Raw genomic sequence first — 23474 nt, 5'->3', positions numbered from 1 at the left:
AGAATAAGACTTATTGATTATATAGTATACATGTTATATATATGGGTTCCATATTATCTATATAATGTAATTTAATTAAGCATACGTTTATATAGACTTACCTGATTTCCTACTCTATTCATGTGTTCTAAGGCGGGTTACAGACCGCAATTTGGGGCAGGCTAGTACCCGCCCCTTTCCCCGGTGTATAGGGGCTCAGTGGCCAGAACGACAGCCACTGAGGCCCAGATCCGCCAGCTTTTCAGGCGCGGGGTGGGGAAGCGGAAAAAACACGCTTCCCCGCGTCCGCTGGGCGCAGCGTGTTGAAGTCTGCGACCAGGGACCAAACAGGTGAAGGAGCGTCCAAAACGGAGCTCCTTCCTGTTCCGCGCTAAGGGCGCACTAAGCGCCCTGGCGCGGAGCAGAGGCGTCCACTTCCTCCGCCACCCCCTATAGAGCGGGCGGGTCGGACGTCCTCATGGAGCGGCCGTGTGGAACGCCGCTGAACATTTGTGCCTGCGGAGCGGCACACTACGGGTTGGGGGGGCGGGAAGCACACCGCCCTTCTAAACCCTCAGTTGCGCTCCGCAGCATCCACAACGGCGTTGTAACGGGCCTAACACTTTATTAAATGCTTATGTGTTTGGATTCACATCCATTTCTCTCATTAGGGATCATAGTGCTCTCCTTCTTTAACTGCCCACTGGCTGATGTCGTCTTAACTACATTAAATAAGGCTGACTGTGGGGTGAGCGCAGTGGACCTGGAAGGAAGCTGCCCAGAGGCCGCTCCAGCCATGCATCATGGGCCAGAACAACGCAGCGACTGCACAGCCACCTCAAGTGAGTTGCCGCTGCAATTCCAAGCCAGCCTGCCAGGCATTGGTCCTTTGGAGTGGGAGTGAAAGGAGCAGTGAAGTCCTTATTTGGCCTGTGTGCTTCCCTGCCTAAGAACTTATAAATCCTTACGTGACTTAGGCCCAAGCTAATCTGAAGAACTGTATTCTTACTCATATGAGCCTACCCAACTTGAAGGGATGTTAAAGGGGCCATTCTCTTGGTTCCACACCTCTTAGTCCTCATTTGGTAGAACATGGAAGGAAGACTCTTGGTGGCTGCTCCATGCATCTAGGCTCCCCGTGGTCTCAGAGGTGACTTACTCTGTGCTCTTCTTTCTATCAAGCCAAATGAAAGTGATTCTGTTCTAACAGAACCTTCTTCTAGTGGTCGTTTGTTGTTAGAAATCTAGGCACTAAAAACAGAGCTCTACAAAGCCATGTATTTTCCCCAGAATAATTCAAAATATCCTTTGTTAATTTACTTAGTACTTACTAAGTTAATTATTGTAACATAAAATTATTTGTCTAAAAATTAATTAAAATGTTGAAATCTAGGCCTAATTTCATTCACTGGGCTTTGAATATCCTCTTATTACCAGATTGGAAGCCCAATAAAAGTGGACTAATCCGCTTTCAAGAAGCTGGTGTAGATGCATTTTCTATAGACATATGTAGCGGGGCGGAGGAGGATATGGTGAGGGGGTCTGTCGCGGCGAGATGGCAGGTGGGGAGTGAGGAAGGAAAGTCCCGGGGAAGAGCGGGGATGGGGGGGGGGGCGCGAGGTGTGAGGGAAGTATAAGAGGAAGGAGAGAGAGAGAGAGATCGCGGGAAGGAGTGGGCTGCGGTAAGAATTGGGCACGGAGGAGACGGTCAGGCCAGGGCGAGAAAAGGTCACAGGAGCCCCGAGGAGGGTAGGGTGACCAGTTTTCCCTACAGGCACGTCATGGATTGCTGAGAGTAGGGCCACACACGGAGGTACAGCTGTTGCGATCCGAGAGGGGACTTCAGTACCTGCGAGAGGAGAGTTGGAAGGAAGGAGGTACCTTAATAATAGTTATAATAATCATATATAATATTTATTTGTATACCGCCCTCTGGCAAACCAATCCGGGCGGAAGGAGAGTGGTGGGATCCAAAGGAGTGCTGGGCCGGCCCCCGTTCCCACTGACTGGAGAAGGCGGAGCGTGAGCCCCTGGAGAAGCACCGAGCATGCTGGGCCAGGGAGGAGGCCCAGCGCGGATGAGGCCTGATGGCGGGAAGCAGACTTCCGCGTGGAAGTGGGAAGAGGGAGTTTGTTTGGACTTTTGTTGTTTTTCAAAATTTTTACAGTAAAGTTTGAATTGCATTCACCCATTGTGTGTGTAAGTTTGTAACACACTTGGGGCTACTTGGGAGGACGCTCAAGCAGTGCAGGCCAGAGCAACAAGCCCCGCCCACAACATCTTAAATTATCTTCCCAAAGAATCTTACACTCCATGGTTTTCAGCAATCCCAGTCCAGTACAGTCAATAGAAGAGTCAAGTGATGCTGGAGTTTTTTCTGGGGCTACCACTGCTTCTGATTACTGGTGTAGAATGGGCGTTTCACTGCTTCCTTGAAAAAATTAAATGCCATTCCTCAAAAAAAAAGTTACTGCATATAGAAACCTTGCACAGTAGGGAGAGCTTTGAGAAGAGCCAGTGGCTTGAGCATTGCTCTGGAGACCAGGATTTGAATCCCAGCTTGGCCATGGAAACCCATTGGTGTAAACTTTGGGCAATTGGCAGTTTCTTCATGTTGATGATGTGATGCACGATGCGTTGGTTTATGCTGAAGCTTCATGCCAGGATAAACCCAAAGTAGATGTTATGGAGCTGTGTGGCTGTTCAGGAATCTCCTCTTCCCTCCGGAGTTGATAAAGCACACTGAGACAGATGCCTCTTCAAAAGAGGCTCTTTAATCTCTTAATTTGCTATATACAGATCCAAAGCTACTCACACTATATATCGCCACCATCCAACACAACCCATGTTGTACAATGAGGCTGACCTTATATACACTTTTGCCATGCGGCCACTAAGTCCAGCCTCTTTCTGCTGTTGTCACCTTAATTCTTGTCCCCCAAGTAAGATGACTATGCATATTCACAGTAGTTTTACAACACTTTGCAGTGCTTTCCTGCACATAGATGACCTTGCAGAAACATCACTGTTCTGATCCAGCTGTATCAATTACTTGGTCACAAGACTTCAAGTGACCCATAGTTGCCTATGTCACTCTTCTTCATATCTAGACATTTTATTTCAAGCTTTTTTTCAGATGTATTGAACTACAAATCTTGCATCTCAAACAGCAATAGAATTGTTGAGCTTGTGGTCCAAGGCAATCCAGAAAAATGCCCTAGTGGCGAAAGGCCAACTGATAAAGAGTTCAAAGGAGCACACAACACATTATGCCATAAGGGGGCAATGATGTCAATCACAGTAACTTGTATTATCTTGTATGTCTATGTTACTGAGCATTTAACTCAGTGATTAAAAGCCCTCTGGTAATAATATAAACTTTATTAGTACTTTGGGTTCTCTTCATAATTGGCTTTGCTGCTAACATTCTCAGTTCTTGATGTTGGTTAAATGGAAACTGGTTAGTTTCTGTGAAAATAGTTAGAAGGACAAAGGGATAGTACCTGAGGGAAGTGGGTGGGACTGCAAAGTACTTCTTACGTTTGAATCTGATTCTTAACCACATTTAAAAGGGATTTGACACTGTCTGCAGGCACAAAACAACTTATTATAACAACTAAAATGTTGTATTTACTAAAAAAAATAAATTGTTTTTTCCCCTTACAGCATTATCTGCTACCAGAGGTTATACAGTTTACAATCTGACTACTGGAAGGTTGTATAGATTTCTATATTTTAAATATATTTTAATTTTCCTGTTTTATACAAGAAACCCTTAATCTTAAAAGGCCACAAATTTTGCTCTAGTATTGTCTACACCACTGCTTACTAGAGCGCAATATTGATGTAAAGATCATAAGGGCAGTACTGGATCAAATTAATTAAAGGCCTATCTGTCATTCTGTTTGCCATCGTGGACTGCAAAATCCTACAGGAGGCTGAAAGAAAGACTTAAGGGTAATAGCCTTTTCCTATTGATGTTTATCAGCAATTGCTGCTCAGAGGCCTCCGATCTTGGAGCCACTGGTTTTGTTAAACATTGATAGCTACATCTTCAACAATGTATTTATCTCATCACCCTTTATAGAAGACAGTATACTGATATGTAAATAAAATAAGTTGTCAAAGTTGGTGGTTATTACAACATGCTGTAGAAGTAGATTCTGTATTGTGATAATGTTGTGTGTGTTCTTTCTGTCTGTACTGATTCTTCATCAGTCAATTTAATTGGGTGACTGTAGTTTTGTATTATGAGAGCTGGAGCAGAAATTTTGCCATACTGTGCATAATTTTATATACCTCTTAAAGGTTTGCCCACCTTTTTTGTGCATCAAAAACATTTGTAGCATTTCTCCCTTGTTCAAACTCCACATTGCTGCAGAAATACTTTGTGTTGCATCCTTCAAGTTGATTTCCAGTTTATGGCAAAGCTATCGCATATTTATTGGAGGAGATTTGCTATTTGTTTTCTTCTGTGGTTGAAAGAATATAACTTACCAAAGATCTCCCAGTGCCAATTTTAGGACATTTTGTATATATACTGCCAGCTGGTCCCAGGTAGAGAGATCCTGTATATCAATAGAATGAAAAGTTAGGTTTAATAAATCCTTATATTACAACCTGGAAGTCTGGTGATGTGTATTAAAACACTTGTGCCCAATGGGCTATTTCATACTTTAATATAAAACATACTGTTTCCTTCTGTTAAAGCCGAACAGAAGGGGCATATTTAGGAATGCATTAGGAATGTTGGTGTAACTGTGCAGATATTCTTTGTAACACAAATTCTATTTTTGATCAATATTTATCTTAACAATAATTAGCTGATTTAATAAGATTCAAACACAATTTCTGAAAAATTTATTTTAGACCCCAAAAGGATTTACATGTATACGTCTAGAAATTTTAGTCAAAAAAATTAACCCCCAAAAGCTGGGTCGACTTATCCATGGCTCAGTGAAAGTACAGTGGTGCCTCGGGTTACGAAAATATTCGTTCCGCGGCCCTTCGTAACCCGAAAAGCCTTCGTAAGCCGAAAACCCATAGGCGCTAATGGGGAAAAAAGCCGCGGTCTGCCTGGCTCCATTTAAAAATAGCGCCGGAGTTTTTTCGTAACCCGAAAAAACTTTCGTAACCGAACAATAATATCCCTATGGGATTTTTTCGTATCCTGAAAAATTCGTAACCTGGGTATTTCTATCCCGAGTTACCACTGTACTGTTATTTTTAACTCTTCGCATTCTCTATGTAGAGTGGCAAAAGACAAAGGAAAGAGGTGTCTACTCCATCCTGGGAACCCCCAAAAGAAGCACGAGCCCCCTTTACTCTTTCCTCCATGATGCGCTTGGCCTTTTTAAATGCTCGGGCAGAAAAATGGCAGTGTGGCACCTCTTTGGTATTTCCCCTCAAAAGATTGGCAAGGGAATCGGGACTGAGAAGTATCTGAATAAGACATTTCCGTATAAAGACAGTAAACTTTGTCATTTACGTTATTTGCTACATGCCCCTAAGTTTTATTTTCTTAACTCATTACGAATTCATAAGACAAATCCATAATTTTGGCCCCCAACTTGCCCTCGACTTATATGTGAGAACAACTTACAGTTGGGTATATATGGTAGTTAATTGCTTAAATTATATATTAGAGAAATAACGAACACTAATCTTTGTGTTTAAACTGGCATCTTGATAACTGCTCACTTTTATTTTGAGCTCTGAAAAAGGCAATTCTGAAAGCTGAAAGGTTTTTGATGGGTTTATAAAGGTCTGTCTGTTAATCACTCTTAATAAATATGCCTAACTAATAATTTATACAATTTTGTTTTCTAGAAGTTAGCTTAGCTTTTGTTATTTTTGTAATATATTGGAAAAGTCGCTTGGCTTAGTTGTTTTGAATTAGTGTCTCATGATCTCAACATCATTGGCTCACTAACCACCACCATCTCAGTATTATTCATGCCTAGAAGGTTAACGTATATACTCTGTAAGTCTAAAAATTATGCCTCTAAAAGTTGACATCAAAATCCCAGGTTGACTTACTTATGGGTCACTATGAAATGTGATAGCATCTCATTCAGATTTTCCCATGTGGTGCAGAGAGGAGTTTTATTTCTCTTGGAGCCAAGCAGAAAGAGTCTTGGGTGATTGACTGAATTGCTGTTTGTTTAAAAGTCCATCTCCCGCCCACCCTCCCATGTTTCTGGGCTGAAACGAAAGCTGTGAATGATGAAGCAAAAAACGCGTCAGTGAGGTCCTCTTGCCATATGCACACATACTATGAAGAGCCTCCATGTTTTTTCCTCGACCTATCCACTGAAGGAGCCTCTATGTTTTACCCTCGGCCTATCCACAGGTCATGGCCCCAAAACCTGACCTTGGCTTATACTAAGGACAACTAATTGAGCATTACAGTACAGTAAACTTTTTTGTGCTTCATTTGGAGTTATAAAGTATTAATGAACATATTGATAGTTTTAATTCTCTTTCATGAAAAGAGACAAGTCTTGTGCTTAAGCTTGAAACATTTGTCTGGTAAGCAAACTTTCCTAGCAGCCAGGCAACAAAACTTTACCAAAATCAGTAATTTTTAAAAAAAGTTTAAACTGTTAAGTTTACACTGTTAAGAAATCACAGATGTTGTTTAAGTTCATTCATAACCCTTTAGCCCAGGGGTAGGCAACCTTTTTGAGCCGGGGGCGGGTTGCTGTCCCTGGACAACGTGGGGGGCCGAACAGTGGGGTGGAGCTTCCACCTCCGGGGGCGGGGCCACTGCTGGGGGTGGAGCTTCCACCCTCTGGGGGCAGGGCCACATGCTGGGGGTGGAGCTTCCACCTCCAGGGGTGGGGCGCACTGCTCCGCCCCGGATGTATGATGATGATGATGATGATGACTAATCAATAATCATACTAATACTAATATTATAATAATAATACGGTTACTAGCATGGAAAACTACTAAAACTGCCAATTCAAAATAGAACGGGAAAAAGCACATCCCACTGTCTCAACTCAGAGGAAGCACAAGGAGCAGAAAGGAGTTTTTGCAATGAAACCACCATGGGCAAATAATTAATAATAATAACATTAACAAGTTACTACTAAAATGCCAATTCAGAATAGAAGGGAAAAAAGCATGCTCCACTGTCTCAACCCAGAGAAGCACAGGGAACTGAAAGGAGTTTTTGCAATGAAACCACCAAGGGCAAAATATAATAATAATAACATTAACAAGTTACTACTAAAATGCAATTCAGAATGAAGGGAAAAAGCATGCTCCACTGTCTCAACCCAGAGAAGCACAGGGAACTGAAAGGAGTTTTTGCAATGAAAACACCATGGGCAAATAAATAAAAATAATAATAACATTAACAAGTTACTACTAAAATGCAATTCAGAATAGAAGGGAAAAAGCATGCTCCCCTATCTCAACCCAGAGAAGCACAGGAACTGAAAGGAGTTTTTGCAATGAAACCACATGGGCAAATAAATAAATAATAATAACTACTAAAATGCATTCAGAATAGAAGGGAAAAAAGCACCTAAGGAAGCAACCAACCTCTTCTCTGGCTTGCTCTTGTGGCCGGCTGGCTTCTCCTCCTTCCTCCTCCTCCTTTCCTGCTCTGCTATTCATAAGGAGGAGGGGCAGAGGGCAAGGTGGAGCCTGATGCAGGCCTGCTGCAGCCCCTGGACCTGTTGGAGTGCTTGAGGGGCTGCACCAGGCCTCCTAATGGGCGCCGCCATTTTTGTTTTTCAAAATGGCGGCCAAAAATCTCGCGTGACCTTTGCCACTCTGGGTCACGCGAGACTTCGGCCGCCATTTTGAAAACAAAATGGCGGTCGGAACGCGGGAAAACGGAGGAAAATCTGCGGCAATCGGCGGCAGGACTGCGCAGGGGCCGGCAGGGAGCCTTGGGGGCGCATCCGGCCCGGGCCGCAGGTTGCCGACCCCTGCTTTAGCCAAATGATAGTTTCATTTCATTGATTTTTTTCACCATATTTTAATTACACTTGCTAATTGAAAATCAATGTGCACACTGAGGTTGTCCAGTTTTAACTATGGCCCGTTCCGCACGGCGTAAAGTGTGTCCCTGGACGTACTAGAGTTAGGAAAGAGCGTCCTTTATGCACACGCCCTAACCTAGTATGTCCTGGGGACGTACAAAATGTGCACCCGTTCTACAGGGATGCCGCCATCTTGACGTGCGGACGCATTGCACCCGCACGTCCCGCAACGGAAGTGACATCGCGAGTGCGTCATTGGCCACTTGCAGCACCACTTCCAGGGCGCAAAAAGAAGCTGCTTTTTTGGCTTCTTTTGTTGCTTGGGAATCACACGGTTTGACTGCTGTTGGTTCCCGGACACAGCAACCCGGCGGCGGTGGCAGACCGCCATTTTCAGACTGCCCATGTACAAATCAAAGAAATTGGGAAGAGCTAAAGGGCATTTATTCTGCAAATACTCACCACATCTCTCAGGATTCATTAAATGATTTTGAAAATAATTGATGCTTGGCACAAGTCAGTAGTGAAAATAAAAAATAACTGGCTATACTGATTATTAATGGTGCATATGATGGATACAGCAGGTAGAGCTATTGAAGCACTCCCATCCATTGTGAGTGTTTCAGAGTTAAAATGGACATGACACCCCGCTCCACCCTCAGTTAACTAGGCATGTTGGCCTGGTCCTTGCTAGGATAAGCTTCTTAGGAAAACCTGATCATTTTTGGCACAGCAGCCATAGAGAAAAGTTCCTGTGGCTTGGAATGTGGGATGCAGGGACATAGCCAGGATTTTTGGGAAGGGGGGGTCAAAAATAAGTGCCACCATTTTGAGAGGCTAAGAGTCCCCCCCCCAAGACACAAAAGAGTCGAGCGTTTACCCTTGAACCTCATGGCACCACTTTAACTTCCGTTATGGCTTTGTGCTATGGAATCTTGGGATCTGTAGTTTTGAGGAGCATGTTGATGTCATCGTGTTTCAGGTGCCACAATAAACTACAAATCCAGCATTTCACAACATGGAGCCAAGGGCAGTTAAAAGTGGCATCAAACTGGATTATTTTTTCAGTGCAGATGCAAAGCTGAGTCCTTCCTCTGAAGGTGTTTACATCAGATAAATTCAGCTCAATAAAGCAAAGTGCAGCTGTCAAGCAATGAGCAGGCAGCCACTCTGTTCATGCTCAGAGACACTCGTGGCTCATGTTGGACACGTGTAAGTTAACTTCTGAGGTGAGCTAAGAAACCCAGGCTGCACCACACAACAGTTTCATTCCCACTTCCAAGAGGGGATTTTTAATTTTACGACACACACACACACACACACTTTTAAATTCCAAGACCTACCTACCTACTATCTATTATCTATTCTACATCATTTTTAATTCCAAGCCATTTTACGTTCTTTCTTTTTATAATAAACAAACTCCTGTAAGAGAATCCTATTTGGAGAAAGGGCAGGGTATAAAATCAATCAATAAAAAATTATAGTGAGTAAGTCCATCAGTGCATGGCTTGCATTATAAGACTTTATACCTTTATACATTTAAAAAACAATTAAAATCACAGTTAGGCTCAGAGTGCTACAGAATCATGGAATCATAGAGTTGGAAGAGACCCCTAGAAGGGCCATCCAGACCAACCCCATTCTGCATGCAGGAACTCCCAGTCAAGCGATCCTCAACAAATTATGTAATGGAGTGTCCATCTACATTGTAGAAAGGTTTATACTATAGATTTATGCTATGGAAAATCACCACCTTGAGTCCTAGTATATTGGAGTGAAAGGCGGGATGGGATAAGAAAATAACAACAACAACAACAATATCTGGGTATTGTAGTTTTGTGAGACATTTAGCATTCTTTGTCAGAGAGCTCTGGTGGCACAACATACTACAAATCCCAGGATTTTCCATAGCATTTAAAGTCTAGTGTCGAACTGGGATTATTTCTGCAGTGTGCAGCTTATTAGACTGCCGTTCCCAGCAGTCTGTGTTGTGCTGCTGGATGATGGGCCTGCAGTCTAGCATTGCCTGGAGCAGGGCCATAGGAATCCACAGCCCCGATTCATTATCTTAGATTGATTCTCATATATTAATTAATTAATCATAAATCATAGAGTCGGAAGAGATACCCAAGAAGGCCATCAGTCCAACCCATTCTGCCATGCGGAATCTCTATCAAGCATCCCCATTGACATGTGACTGAAAAAGGGCCAGCTAACTGTATTTTATTCTATTTGTCTTTTAAAAAAAGAGAAAAAACAAAGTGGAAGGAAGCCTCTTGCCTTTTTGCATTTGCAGACCTCCTCTTTTTTGTTGTTGCAAAAATCCAGAAATGACTGTTTTGAAAACCTGAGTTCATTATCAGAAGCAAATGTACAGAGTAGAGTCTGAGTCTCCTTTCTCTGGACTTCTGAAACCTGAATTCTTCCCAAACCCAAAACTGACCCTGAGAGCATCTGGTCTGACCCCAACGCAAGGAAACTTGGGAATCCTGAAGGTTTAGATCAATTACTGAATTATACAAGGATAGTGGTCTCCAGGGTTTTGCTGACTGCTCAGGGTAAAGAAGCACAACATTATTTTAAAAATTTGTGTTATTAAATTACCTTCAGTCTATGTCTATGAGATGCATATGAGGAACATACATGGATCCCATCTCCCATTATTATCCCATTAGACATACTGTATAAATATACCAAACTCTGAAAAACTCCAAAATACAAAATACATTAGTCCTCAGCATTTTAGGTAAGGGATATTTTATATATTATTATTATTATTATTATTATTATTTATTTTACTATATTGTATATGGATATAACTGCTGAACAGGAAAGTTAGAAGTCACTTTTCTTCTTTTATATTTCCTTTTAGAAGCTTCCTTCCTTCCTTCCTTTTTCTTTCTTCCTTTCTCCCCTTCCTCCTTTCTTTTCCTTCTTTTCTTCAGTTCTCCCTCCCTCCCTGCCTCCCATTCTTCCTTCCTTTTTTCCCTTCTTCCCTTCTTCTTCCTACAGGAAGAGACTTTTATTCTGGCAAAAGCACAAGGGAGGAGGGGGGAGGAGGAGGAGGGGGTGGAAGCTGGACTCCGATGGAAACGAAAGGAAAAGAATCACAGGGACCCACTCCCTCCCCCCCTCTCTCTCGAGCTTGTAACTTGTTTTGTTCTTTTCCCCTTTTCCCTCTCCGAGTTCTTCCGTGGTTTTTGATGAGAGGGAGGGGGGAGAGGGGGGGAGAAGGAGCTTGAATGCCCCCCGGGGGGGGTCCGGACCCCCAAACCCCCCCTCCCCCTGGCTACGTCCCTGGTGGATGGAGGAAGAGGGAACAACATTCTCCCTCAGTTTTAGCAGAAATGTGTATCTGGGATGCTTAAATGCAGAGTTCAGTGTTATCTGCCACCATACAGTTTTACCAGATAGAGGAAAATCTGGACAAATTGGAGGATAGCTCTTCAAAAAGGGGATTGTCAGTGTAATAATCAAATTAAATGACTGACTACCTAAACATAAAATCAATAATAGATTATGAGAGTGTAATCTATAGAGCCACCCCTGTTTACAGGCAAAGCTGCTGTAAATCATCAATATTTGTATAATTAAACATGCAAGTTCAGCAGCTTAGATCAAAACAACACCAGCCACAAGCAGAAGATGCTTTTCCTCACAGAAGTGGGACCTTCACATGTTACCATGGTCATTTCTAACACCCTAGGGAAGCAGGCATTTGATTTATTGGCCTCTGATGTTTAAAGATGCTTCTGCTTATCCCAACCACTTAAACCTCCTTGGTTTAACTGAACTGAATTTCACCTAGACTACATATTTCAATTTTCAAGGGGAATACAATCCTATCCAAGACAGATGGAACTCTGTTTCCAGGTCTGCATTGTACAGTCTAGACTTACACTGTTTTGTCTTGGGTTGAACTTCAGACTGTTGGTTCTTATGTAATCCATTATTTCTGTTAGACAAGTTTGAAATTTTGACATCTTCTTGGGATTGAGATTAAAAGCACTGATCGTATTAGCCTGACCATGTTATCATTCTGGAATTCCTGGAAGAGTTGGAATTTAAGGACAAAATTTTGTTTATAGAGAGACTGCAGAAGGTGGTGCTGGGTGGCTAGTCCTGTTGGCCTGCAGTAACCCGTGTGGTATTTAACAACTATACTCGTCCCTTTGTACTCGGAGGCGAGCCTTTCTGGACACCCCCCCCCCATGAATAACATAAAATGTGGGACCTAAAATCCTGTTGTTTTCTATGGTGGTGCGGTGTCCGCGCAGCTGCTATTGCAGCCATGTGCCTGTGCCCCCATTGCAGACAATGGGGACTTGCCATCTGCAGAAGCTCAAATCCACTGATGGCAAGCCCATAGATAAGTAAAGCACACTGTACAAGAAACAGCTAGAGGAAATTGATATCTTCAATGAAGATCATTGTTTGTCCTTTTCATCCATCACCCCTAATGTGTGAAATGACCTGCCAGAGGAGATCCGTCATATCACCACTTTGATAAGAGGGCTGTCAAGACTCCCAGACTGACCTCCCATACACTAATATGGATGGTCTCTGTCTGCCTCAAGTTGCCTCACTTCTGTCTGCCAGTTTTTAACTATTTTTAATCTGTATTTTATTGTTATTGTTTTGTTTATGGGGAGGAATAGGGGATTATGTAGGGTTGGTTTTATTCTTATAATTTGTATACTGTATATTTTGTATATTTCTGTATTTTATTGAAGTATATTGTAACCCGCCTCGATCCGTAGGGGGAGGCGGGATATAAATACATTTTTATTATTATTATTATTGTTGTTGTTGTAATGGGGGCACGTGCATGTGGCTGTGCTAGTGGCCACATGTACACTGCACCACCATAGAAAACAACAGGACTTTTTTTGTTATCTGGGGGGGGGAGTCGAGAACGGATCCCCCACGGATATAGAGGGATGGCTGTAGTTGTTAAATACTACAGGGGTTATTGTAGGCCAACAGGTACCACCTTCTGGAATCTCTCTGTAAACAAAGTTTTGTCCTGAAGTTCAAACTCTTCCAGGCACACCAGAATAATAACATGGTCAGTGCTATCAGCAGTCATCCAGCAGGAATGTATTCTTATGTAAGTTTCAGCATAAATTGTCTTCCATTTCACTTTCATAACTGGGATGAAGCTGGTTGAAAATGGATCCATGAAGGAAGCAAAAAGTGGGTAGTATCTAATATGTATCTATATTTATATATTTAAATGAAATGGTGTCTGAAATAATACTGTACCATGGAAACACACATAAAACAATGTAATGTTCCATCTCATTGATTCGTAATCCTTGCATAAAGTAACTTTTGAATGTAATGTTTAATAATTAAATTCTGTATAATTCCTAGTTCATCATTTGTTTTAATAGAAAACTAAATAAAATGATGTGTTAATATTAAATTGATTCCCCTTCATGCTTTCTTTAAATTTTAAATATAATGCTTGCCATCTATAGAGTTTTATAAAAATGTCATAAATTGTTTTCCTGTTTCTGGTAGCAATAAGAATTTCTATTGTTGCTTTATTAAATTTAAATATTTTAGCCTGAAAATCTGCTCAAGGCAATTCACAGAATAAAAATTAAAAATAAAATAAACAAATAAACAATAAAATAAAATGCAGTTAATTTGAACACATTTTAAAAGTCCACAGTAGTATAATAAAATAAACAGAATTAAACATTTTTTTTAAAAAAATCAATTAAAAGGAGCCTGGAACAACCAGGTCTTGTCAGGCCCAGACGCAGGATGGGGGACACCTGGCTTAACAAAATTACATGTGAAAGAAATCTAGGAGTCCTAGAACATAAGTCAACAGTGTAATGTAGCAGCTAAAAAGACCAATGCGATTCTAGGCTGCGTCAATAGAAGTATAATGTCTAGATTGAGGGAAGAATAGTTCCACTCTATTCTGCTTTGGTCCGGCCTCACCTGCCCAGTTCTGGGCAGCACTATTCAAAAAGGATGTTGACAAGCTGGAGCGTGTCCAGCAGGGAGTGACCAAAATGGTGAAATGGCTGGAAACCATGCCTTTTGAGGAGAGTATTAGGGAGCTGGGTATGTTTAGCCTGGAGAAGAGAAGGTTAAGAGGTGATATGATAGCCCTTTTTAAATGTTTGAAGAAGTGTCATATTGGGGATGAAGCAAGCTTGTTTTCTGCTGCTCCAGAAAATAGGACCAGGAACAATGGATCAAACCACAAGAAAAAAGGTTCCACCTCAACATTAGAAATGACTGACAGTAAGAGCTGTTTGACAGTTGCAAACACTACCTTTCAGAGTGGCAGAGTCTACTCCTTTGAAGGTTTTCAAAGAGAGACTGGATGGCCATCTGTTGGGAGTGTTTTGATTGTGTCTTCCTGCATGGCAGAATGGGGTTGGACTTTATGGTCCTTGAGGTCTCTTCCAACTCTATGGTTCTATGATTCTTTTCATGTAGTTTGAATCCAGCAGAAAACAACGTCCTCCATATTCAATATGACATCCCTTCAAAATATATAAACATGGCTGTGATGTCAACCTCTTAGCCTTCTCTTCTCTAGCCTAAACATACCCAGCTCCCTAAACTGCTTCCCATAGGACATGATTTCCAGACTTTTTACCATTTTGGTCATGCTCCTCTGGACACTTTCTGGCTTGTCCACATCCTTCTTGAACTGTGGCACCCAGAACTGAATATGGTATTCCAGATGATGTCTGACTGGAGTAGAATAGAGTGACACTATTATTTTCCCCAAGGTTCTCACACCCCAGCGTGAGATGAAATTTCATGGGGTTCATCAAAGTTATCTGTGTAAATCTGCATTCAGTTTTCTTTTATCAATCAATACAAAGTCTAGGAATCACCAGAATCCACAGGCAGATTTGTGGATTACAGTCAGCAAGAAAGTTCCACATTTTGATAAAATCATGAATGAGAATGTTAATGTTCACAATTTGGATTGATTTTATTGTTTACATTTTTTTTTCTGAATAAATTCGAATCTGATTGCTCAATTTAGATTTGCATTTTGTGCACTGAGTTAAAAGCTTGGTTTTTCCCCCTTACATTCTCAGAATTGTATGTGTTTTAAAAATTAGATTCTCCCCCCCCCCCCCCATCTTCAAATGTACTATTACTTTTGTGGAAAACCCATTGGGTGACCTTGGGCAAGTCACATGCTCTCAGCCTCGGGGGAAGGCAATGGCAAACCTCTAACAAATCTTGGCAAGAAAGCCCCATGTATGATAGGGTCACCATAAGTCAGAAACAGTAACAAGGTGTGTGTGTGTGTGTGCAAACATTAATGTAATTTTTCCTAGGGGTGTGGGGCATAGAAAAGGTTGGGAATGACTGATCTAGACACTATTCTGCTATTGATGTAGCCTACAATCTCATTGGCTTTTAGAGCTGCCACATTACATTATTGACACATGTTCAGCTTGTGGTCTACCAAGGCACCTACATTCCTTCTACGTGTTCTGCTCATATGATGTAGTGGGATTCAGTGGGAGTTATGAATATATTATTTTAAAGAAATGCATAGGCAGGGTTGGGGGTGTGTGTGCAAATTTAGCTAGCCTCATCATTTGGCTTCAAGCTACTGTCTCACTAAATTAAACTACTTTCTCAGTATAGCTTCTAATTCTTGGTGACATCATATATCTCGGATGAATTGAGTGGACATGATGCCAAGATTGAAAATAATGTGAAGATTTGAGAACAGGCAGCAGACATCAACATTGAATCCAGTATGATACTTCCTGGGTGTGCCTCACACACAAATTCAGAAACAAAACCATAGCAATAAATGAGTGTCTTTCTAGACTTCTCTTCCTTCTTGTGCTTAGAGTTCAGAGTGGACAGACCTATTAAAGTAGTCATTAGCTGGTATTTGTACAGTTAGATCAGGGGTAGGCAACCTTTTTGAGCTGGGGGCCGGGTTGCTGTCCCTCAGGCGACTGGGGGGCCGAAGCCGGGGGTGGAGCTTCAACCCTCTGGGGTGGGGCCACATGCCGTGGGTGGAGCTTCCACCCTCCAGGACGGGGCCGCGTGCCGGGGGGTGGAGCTTCCACCCTCCAGGGGCCAGGCCTCCCCATCTTTGCTGGCCCCTGACGGGGCCCCAGGCCCCATCAGAGACCGGCAAAAAAGCTGGTGGGGGCTGCCAGCACTGGAGGGCCCCAGCGACGGCACCGGGCCTCCCAGAGGCCCCCTGCCGCCCTCGGAGCCCTCCTGGAGGGCCCCAGAGACGGCAGCGAGCCTCCCAGAGGCCCGCCGCCACGGCCGCCCGTCACGGCTTTTCGCCGCTCTGGGTGCTGCCATTTTGGGCGGCAAAATGGCAGCGCCCATAGCCCCAGAGGTTGCTATGGCCGCCGCCATTTTTTCGCCCAAAATGGCAGCGCCCAGAGCGGCGAAAAACAGTGACTGGTGGCCGCGGTGGCGGCGGCAGCAACAGCAGCCAGGGGGCGGTCGGCAGGCTCTGCGGGCTGCATCCGGCCCGCGGGCCGGAGGTTGCCGACCCCTGAGTTAGATCAATGTGGGACATTGCAGACTTTTCTGATGTCCTAGGTGAGTCTTCTGCATTTCTTTAGAGCTGGGCTGTGAAACATGCTGTCCACAGGGCTTCACTTGTCAGCACACCCTGGAGGCTGGATCTTGCATTGCAGTTAGGGTTTTAAAAGCCCCCATTGTTGCACTTCTTCCTCAGAAGATCTGCCATTAGGAAAGCTGTTCTTAGGTCAAAAAGATCCTTTACTCCTGCTGGAGCAAATACCTTTAATTAATCTAGATCAAATCTTTTATATAAGAAAAACTTTATAGGTAGCATGCCTAAGGAAATAAATATGCATCTAATCTCTAGAGATGGTTGGAATTTGCTCATTGTATTATCCAGTTACTAATTCTGTAAATGGATAAAAGTACCTACAATAGTTTATCAAATTGAATTGGTTAAAAATTACTTGAAAGCTAAAAGGGCAATAGAGGTACTTGAAATCAAAAAGGGACAGTCTAAGGAACTTGAAATCCCTTTTGTCTTCAAAATAATTAAAATAGCTGCAGGTCATGTCTCTCTGGTACTACTTACAAGAAACAAGAGTAATATAGCGAGCCCTCCATATTCATGGGTTTAACATTCACAGATTTGATTATTCACAAATTTGTCTGAAGGGCAATCGTGCTCTCTCTCCCCCTGCATGGCCTGGAAGGGCGCGTATACTCCTTCTCTGTCCTGGGCTTTCCCTCCTCCTATGGGGGAGGGCAAGGACCGAGCAGCCTGGAAGAGCACATGTACTCTCCTCCTTCTCCATCCTGGTCTTTTACCACCTCCTGCAGGAAGGAAAAAAAGCCGAGGAACAGAGCAGCCTAAGAGTGCATATGCAGACGCCTCCTAAAAGCCCAGGGATGGAACAGCCTAGAAGAGCATGTGTGTGCTGCTCCTCTGTCCTGGGCTTTCCTCATATTCATGTTTTTTCCACTTTTGTGGGGGTCTTGTGCCCCTAATCCCCTCACATGTGGAGGGCAGACTGTACATTTTTATTTGGGCAGAATCATGGGACCGTACTTCAGTGATACAGCATATACTTTGCAAAAGGCCTCAGTTTAAGTCCTTTTTGTCTCAGGTTATGATACTTTTGATCTGGCAGAGTTTCTGCCAGATAGAGCTGTCACAATATTTTACTTAGTTAGACATTATAACCTATTTCCTTTCCATCATGAAACTCAAAATGGGGTATACACATAGTTTGTAGATGGCATCCTATCCAGGCATTGACCAGTCCCAAACCTGCTTTGGCGACTGGGCAAACAGAAATATATGGAATATTCATATTGTGTTACCATCATAATGTCCTCTATATATTTTAACTGAGCTATCTTTCTAGGGTCCTAGGTCTCTTTCTGTGTGATAGATACTCTCAGTGGTTGAAAAAGCTTAGTAATGGATGCTGTCAGTGTCTGTATGTGAAGTTAGAGGCATACAGCCTTATTTTCTTCATATCCTGAACTTCATTTGCCATTCCCTCAGTTCATCATACATTTAGGTATCTAATGGATGCCTTCCCTCTTTTTCTATAAGAGGACCTGTCTTCTTAGCATAGAGGACAGCATATTAAATGCAAATTTAAAGTGTTTACCAAATCATCTGTGCTCCTATAGTCTTAACTAAGTTAAACGTAAAGCAGTATAAAATAAGTGAACTGTGATTTTGGAAATAGTTCCATGCTCCCAGGTGTGAGCTACATACAGTACATGGAGCTGGCTGTGAGGATTCTGCTCACTGTCCTGCTGACAGAGTTAGCTGCTAGTGGTTGTAGGGCTTCAAAGGTAACATAAGGTTAAGACAGGAGAGAGGGAAGAATTAAAATAGCTTACTTGTTTGTTGGGTCTTTGATCGCAGAAGAGAATAAATTATCTTATCTTATCTAAATAGCTTACTTGAATGTATCCCTTAGTATGTGATTAAACCCTGTGTTTCTATAGTTTTAAAATAAATAAACATTGTTCATCATGGTCTCTGTGCTTCACACAAATTGGTTTTCACACCTATCCAGAGACCCGATTCAAATGCTCTAGAGATCAGTAGCTTGTCCGGAACGTTGTCCCTCCCTGTCTACCATGCATGCCTTAGGCCACCAAGCTACCTTCCCCTTAGTTTTTCTTCATCTGCTGCAGGGATGTAGCCAGGAGTTTGGGAAGGGGGAGTCCAGACTAAGTGCTACCATGGGGCTTGGGTGTGGCGGCGCAGCAGCACACATCATTCATTGTATCTAACAGAAGGGGTGGTCCGGACCCCATAGACCCCCCCCAAGCTACATCCCTGTCTGCTGGCAGAGTGACTTCTCATGGGTGTTCTTCACTGAGTAGCTTCATCTTTGACTTTCTGCTGTATCTGCCATCTGACTTCTTGTATCGTGTGTGTGTGTGTGTGTGTGTGTGTGTGTGTGTGTGTATGTACATGTGTGTGTGTATTCTCTTTACTTAGGGGTTCTTCCCCTCCTATCCCCTCTTTTCATGACCTTTACCTCTATGTCCAAGCTCTGTTCTGTTTGTGGGTACAAAGTTTCCCCTCTCAAATATTCACTTTGAATGCCTTTTTTGTCCAGGCAGGGAGCATATTGTAAAGAACTGTTGCGTTTGCCATGGGTTCACTGCTCAGGCATTTGTGTGAAGCACAGAAACCACAAAGAAGCATAGATTGCATAGCTATAACTGGTTCTCCAAATGGTCATCTGTGCCCTCATACAATCCACTCCATCTCCCCTCTTTTATGTCCTTGTTTATTCCACAGTGGACTTCGAAACTGGGGGGAAGATACAGACATACAGACTAAGACATAAGGGGACTAAGACATACAGGATAGATACAGAAGAGACAGGGTTCCTGCTAAGTTATTCAGCTCTAGGACATTCTGAATGGGGTCTCTGCAGAGGCACAAACATCTATTTGTGTGAGAGCACAGACGACAACTTGAACAACCATAGTTACATGTAAGCAGCCTGTGCTTACAATTTGCTCTTCTGTCCCAACAATGTTTTAAGTTTCTGAATATTTTTAAAAGCTATATTCTTGCTTACAGACTTTTTCCTTTATGTATAAATTACTGAAAACATTTGGAATAGGGAGTTAGATACATAGTATCTTGCTTACTTGCTAATTAGCTTACTTGCTGTTCACCGTTATGATCTTTGGAATAGCGGTATATAAATAAAACAAAAACAAATAGTACCTGTGAAATGCTGGAAGGATACTTATATGTGGATTGAGACTATAATAATGAAAAGTATATAAAATATTAAGTTACTGTTAAGTAAATACAAAATAAAGGTTTTTGTGTGTGTTTTTGTTTGTTTTTTGCTAAATAACAGTTGTGAAAAGTGCGTAAAACTTGATATTTTCAGGAAAATAGTAATAGGATTTAGATAAAGAACAAAACACAGAAGCACATTCATCTGTCTTCTAAATAGAAGTTTGTTACATCATTAAAATTCCTTAAACTTCCAAACTTATTTCACTATAATTTTATTTCAAAGTCTAAAAATCACTGAGGCATGTTAAAATGAGTTTAGTATTATGGAGGAATATTTTTAAAATGTACTTGAAACAGCTGGTACCCATTTTTGGCACACAACATTACATGTCCACAAACATCCAGTAAATGGCTACCTTTTCCATTCCCCCACCAGTCATGTTTCAGCATCTCTTTCCATTTGTTTTCCTTCTGGCACCATATCCTTAAGACTGCTAAGATTATCCAACCTTTTTCTGTTAACCTTTAGCTGTCATAGCTTAATGTGAATAGTACTTTAGCAACGCCTCTGTGTAGCTACTTCCAACTGTAGCCTGAACACTTTCCTCACAAGAAAAAGACAAGGTTGTACTATAATTTATTGGTTATCTTTTCTGTTAAGACATTCCGCAACTGTATTTTTCTGAGGTTTTCCCCCCAGTTCTTAAGTTCTCTCTTTCTCTTTTTTTCCCATTAGCTTAGAAATAGTAAATATCTACAATAGCAGTTGGTCTATTTCAAAATTAAGCAAAATTAAGCAAATATCTTTAAAATTATTACCTTCAGAGATTTTCTTATGTTTGTATATGTGAAGAAATAAAATTTGGTTATTTTAAAGCTGGTAGTACAAATAATTTAAGCATACTAAATAATATCCCAATGAATTAAAATTATCAGAATTAACTTTCAGTTTCAAAATATGTATTACAAATTACTATATATGGAAGACTATATGGAAAAAGGTTGCCTTACTAGTCATCATTGGTGGCTTGCCCTTTTTAATAGATTCCTATCTGCTTTCCTTTTTTTTAGAAATTTTCTTTCTCATTTGAAAGGCTGAAAGAGCTTTGCTGGTGTTTCCAGTAAAATTAGAAGTGAATGAGAAGGGGATGTTGGGAGAGAGGTTAATATGTCCCTAGCCTTGCTGGAAATACTTGGGACCTGTCGTCCCATTTTTTGAATCCTTGTTTAGTATGGTTTAGTAAATGAGAGACAGATGCATCCTTAACATATCCACTAACAAAACTTGATTCTGGGAATTCTTGCTATGGTGGAATTGACCTTAAAAATATTGTTTAAAACTCGTAGAAATGGTTTTTGGAAAAGAACCTATAGCACAAGGGGCTTTTCCTTTCCAAATCTCATTTTTTTTAACCCTTGATCCTCTCCCATTTTTCTGACCTTGGCAAAACTACAATTGCTATTACTCTACTTATTTATATCCTTGCTTTTTCCAAAACCTGGGACTCAAGACAACTTACTAAGTAAAAACAGAGATAAAGTTAAAGCAGAGATAACTATATAAGAATTAAAAGCCTAGACATTTTTTTTAAAAGCACCCACAAATGTAGGCAATACAGCACAAACTCTTTCCCCATGAGCATTATTCCCAAAGGTATGATGAATCAAAAAGTTTTTGCTTGTGACTGGAAGGACATTGTAGAAGGTATCAATGAAGTCTTTCTAGGAAGAGGATTCCTGAGACGGAGGGAGGCCATTGATAAGGCTCCTGTATGTGTACCTATGGGAGAGAATGGTCTCCTTGGTGGATCTCAAAATGTGGGCAATAGGCCCTGTTTGAGTCTTGGAATTGGGGTACTTGAAATAGCATGCCTTTTAAGCCAAAGTGTCACTTCCAACCAACATTTCTGGGTTTTGTTTTAGTTAGAATCATACAGTAGAATCATCCAGTCCAATCACCGCAATCAAAGCATACCTATCAGATGGCCATCCAACCTCTGTTTAAAAACCTCCAAAAAAGGAGACTCCACTGCACTTAGTTGTTCTCTTTCTTAGTGGTCTATGGTTGCAGTGGCACCTATTTAGGCATGTACTTACATTTCTGTGCCTGAAGCCAAGTTCTGACTTCATAGTCCAAGCCACCCTAATTGTAGCCACAATTAATCATCCCCTATTAATAGCCTTATGGTTGTTCTTACAGGACCATAACTCTGCCACTTCCATTTTTGTGCTTGGTTTCAGTACTGGTTTACTAAAGAAATCAGGAAATGGAAGGACTTGTTGTATCTTATGCTTTCTGGCTGATTAGATTTGAGGCATATAGTGTGTACCTTTGCATGTATGCACTTGTAGCACAAATTGAGTTACAGTATGTGCCCTCTCTTCAGAGTAATAAAGGAAAAAAGATAGTGTTTGGCTACACACTTCATGGGTTTATCTGGCAGATCAGTATTACATCTCTAAGCCTCCATTGCAGTGTAGAACTTCTTTTGTTCCGACTAGCCTTTCCCCTCATTCCCTTCATAACACATTAATGTTTACTGCTCTAAGGAGGGAGCTGAACAATACAGATTTCAAAATTGCTTTGGAGATCATTGTTCTTTCCTATCTAGCAACTTTGCTGGTTTCCTCTCCATTTCAGGGTTTTTTCAAACTGGTGGTTTCTTGTGCTATCCAAAAGTTTTGTTCGTTTTGTTTTGTTTTTGTTTGCTGTATACTGTCTGTGGAATATACACAGGGAATTAACATTACACATTGGGCTATAGCACTTGTTCTTTGCATAACTTGCCATGTTCTATTCATTAGCAGCTTCATTTATATACAGCTTCATACTATCTAAGCAGTGTCTAAGGAGTTTACAACTGTAAGTTAATTGCCCCCAACATGTTGAGTACTCATTTTAGCGACCTCGAAAGGATACCAAGCTGAGTTGACGCTGAGCCCCTGGCTGGGATTGAACTTGCAATCTTGTGGTTTGTGAGTGAGTGGCTGCAGTGCAGGCATTTAACCACTGCACCACCAGGGCTCCTGGTATTGAAGCTGCTATTGCTCTTCTGTTCACATTGGTCAATGGATTATGTTCTTGTATGTGCGGAAGGAATTACATTTTTTAAAACCATGGTTGTAATTTGCATTAAAGCCTTGTTTTGTAGAATTTACAGTGGACAATATAAAAAATTCTTAAGCCATTTTAATACAGTACTTATTAAAATATAATGAAAATAAAACAGCAGGTCCTACATCTAATTGTTAGTCTCAGCTAGAGTAGGCCTGTTGAATTACCTGCTGAATAGTGTGTCAACATTTTCTAGTCCCAACTGTTCTAGTTGGTATTAGCAATTGGGTTAGGACAATTGTGCCTTATTATTGCCAAATTATTATTCTTGCATTATGTTTTACTGCTAAATGCTTTTTCTTTTAGCTTCTATTCTGAAAATTATGCATGTAAGAGAGAGTGCAAGCTTAAACACTGGTTAAAATTATGTTGATAAAATGGTGCCAATAAGAAAGGTAATACTGAAGATATGCTGATACGTTCACTTGACAACATCACTGCAGTTATCAAAATAATGCTTCTTAAGTATGATGGATGTTTGCACTGGAGGACCTAGAAAATGCCTAGAGAGAACACTTCCCTATGCATTTCTAGGTCCTCCAGCACAAAACTGTGATCAACATCTGGCAGAAATATCATCATCATCATCATCATCATCATCATCATCATCATCATCATCATCATC

The 23474-nt window shown here is 41.5% G+C and overlaps 1 protein-coding gene across 3 annotated transcripts in view; it reads left to right on the top strand.

The window, feature by feature from the left end:
• Positions 1-23474, top strand: part of KDM6A (lysine demethylase 6A) — a 207830-nt gene that overhangs the window by 59272 nt on the left and 125084 nt on the right. For 2 of the 3 annotated variants that reach the window (XM_042458870.1, XM_042458869.1), the window contains exon 1: positions 3650-3694. Coding sequence is in view for 1 of the 3 variants with exons in the window: in XM_042458871.1 (XP_042314805.1) it covers positions 3646-3694 (49 nt within the window). In the remaining 2 variants the exon portion in view is untranslated. Of the gene's footprint in view, positions 1-3645; positions 3695-23474 lie in introns of those variants that run through there. The other variant, XM_042458871.1, reaches the window with a different exon arrangement.

Source organism: Sceloporus undulatus, chromosome 3, assembly GCF_019175285.1.
Source record: "Sceloporus undulatus isolate JIND9_A2432 ecotype Alabama chromosome 3, SceUnd_v1.1, whole genome shotgun sequence".
NCBI lineage: Eukaryota > Metazoa > Chordata > Lepidosauria > Squamata > Phrynosomatidae > Sceloporus > Sceloporus undulatus.
The sequence above is the reverse complement of the archived record's forward strand: the minus strand, read 5'-3'. Positions and strand labels throughout refer to the sequence as shown.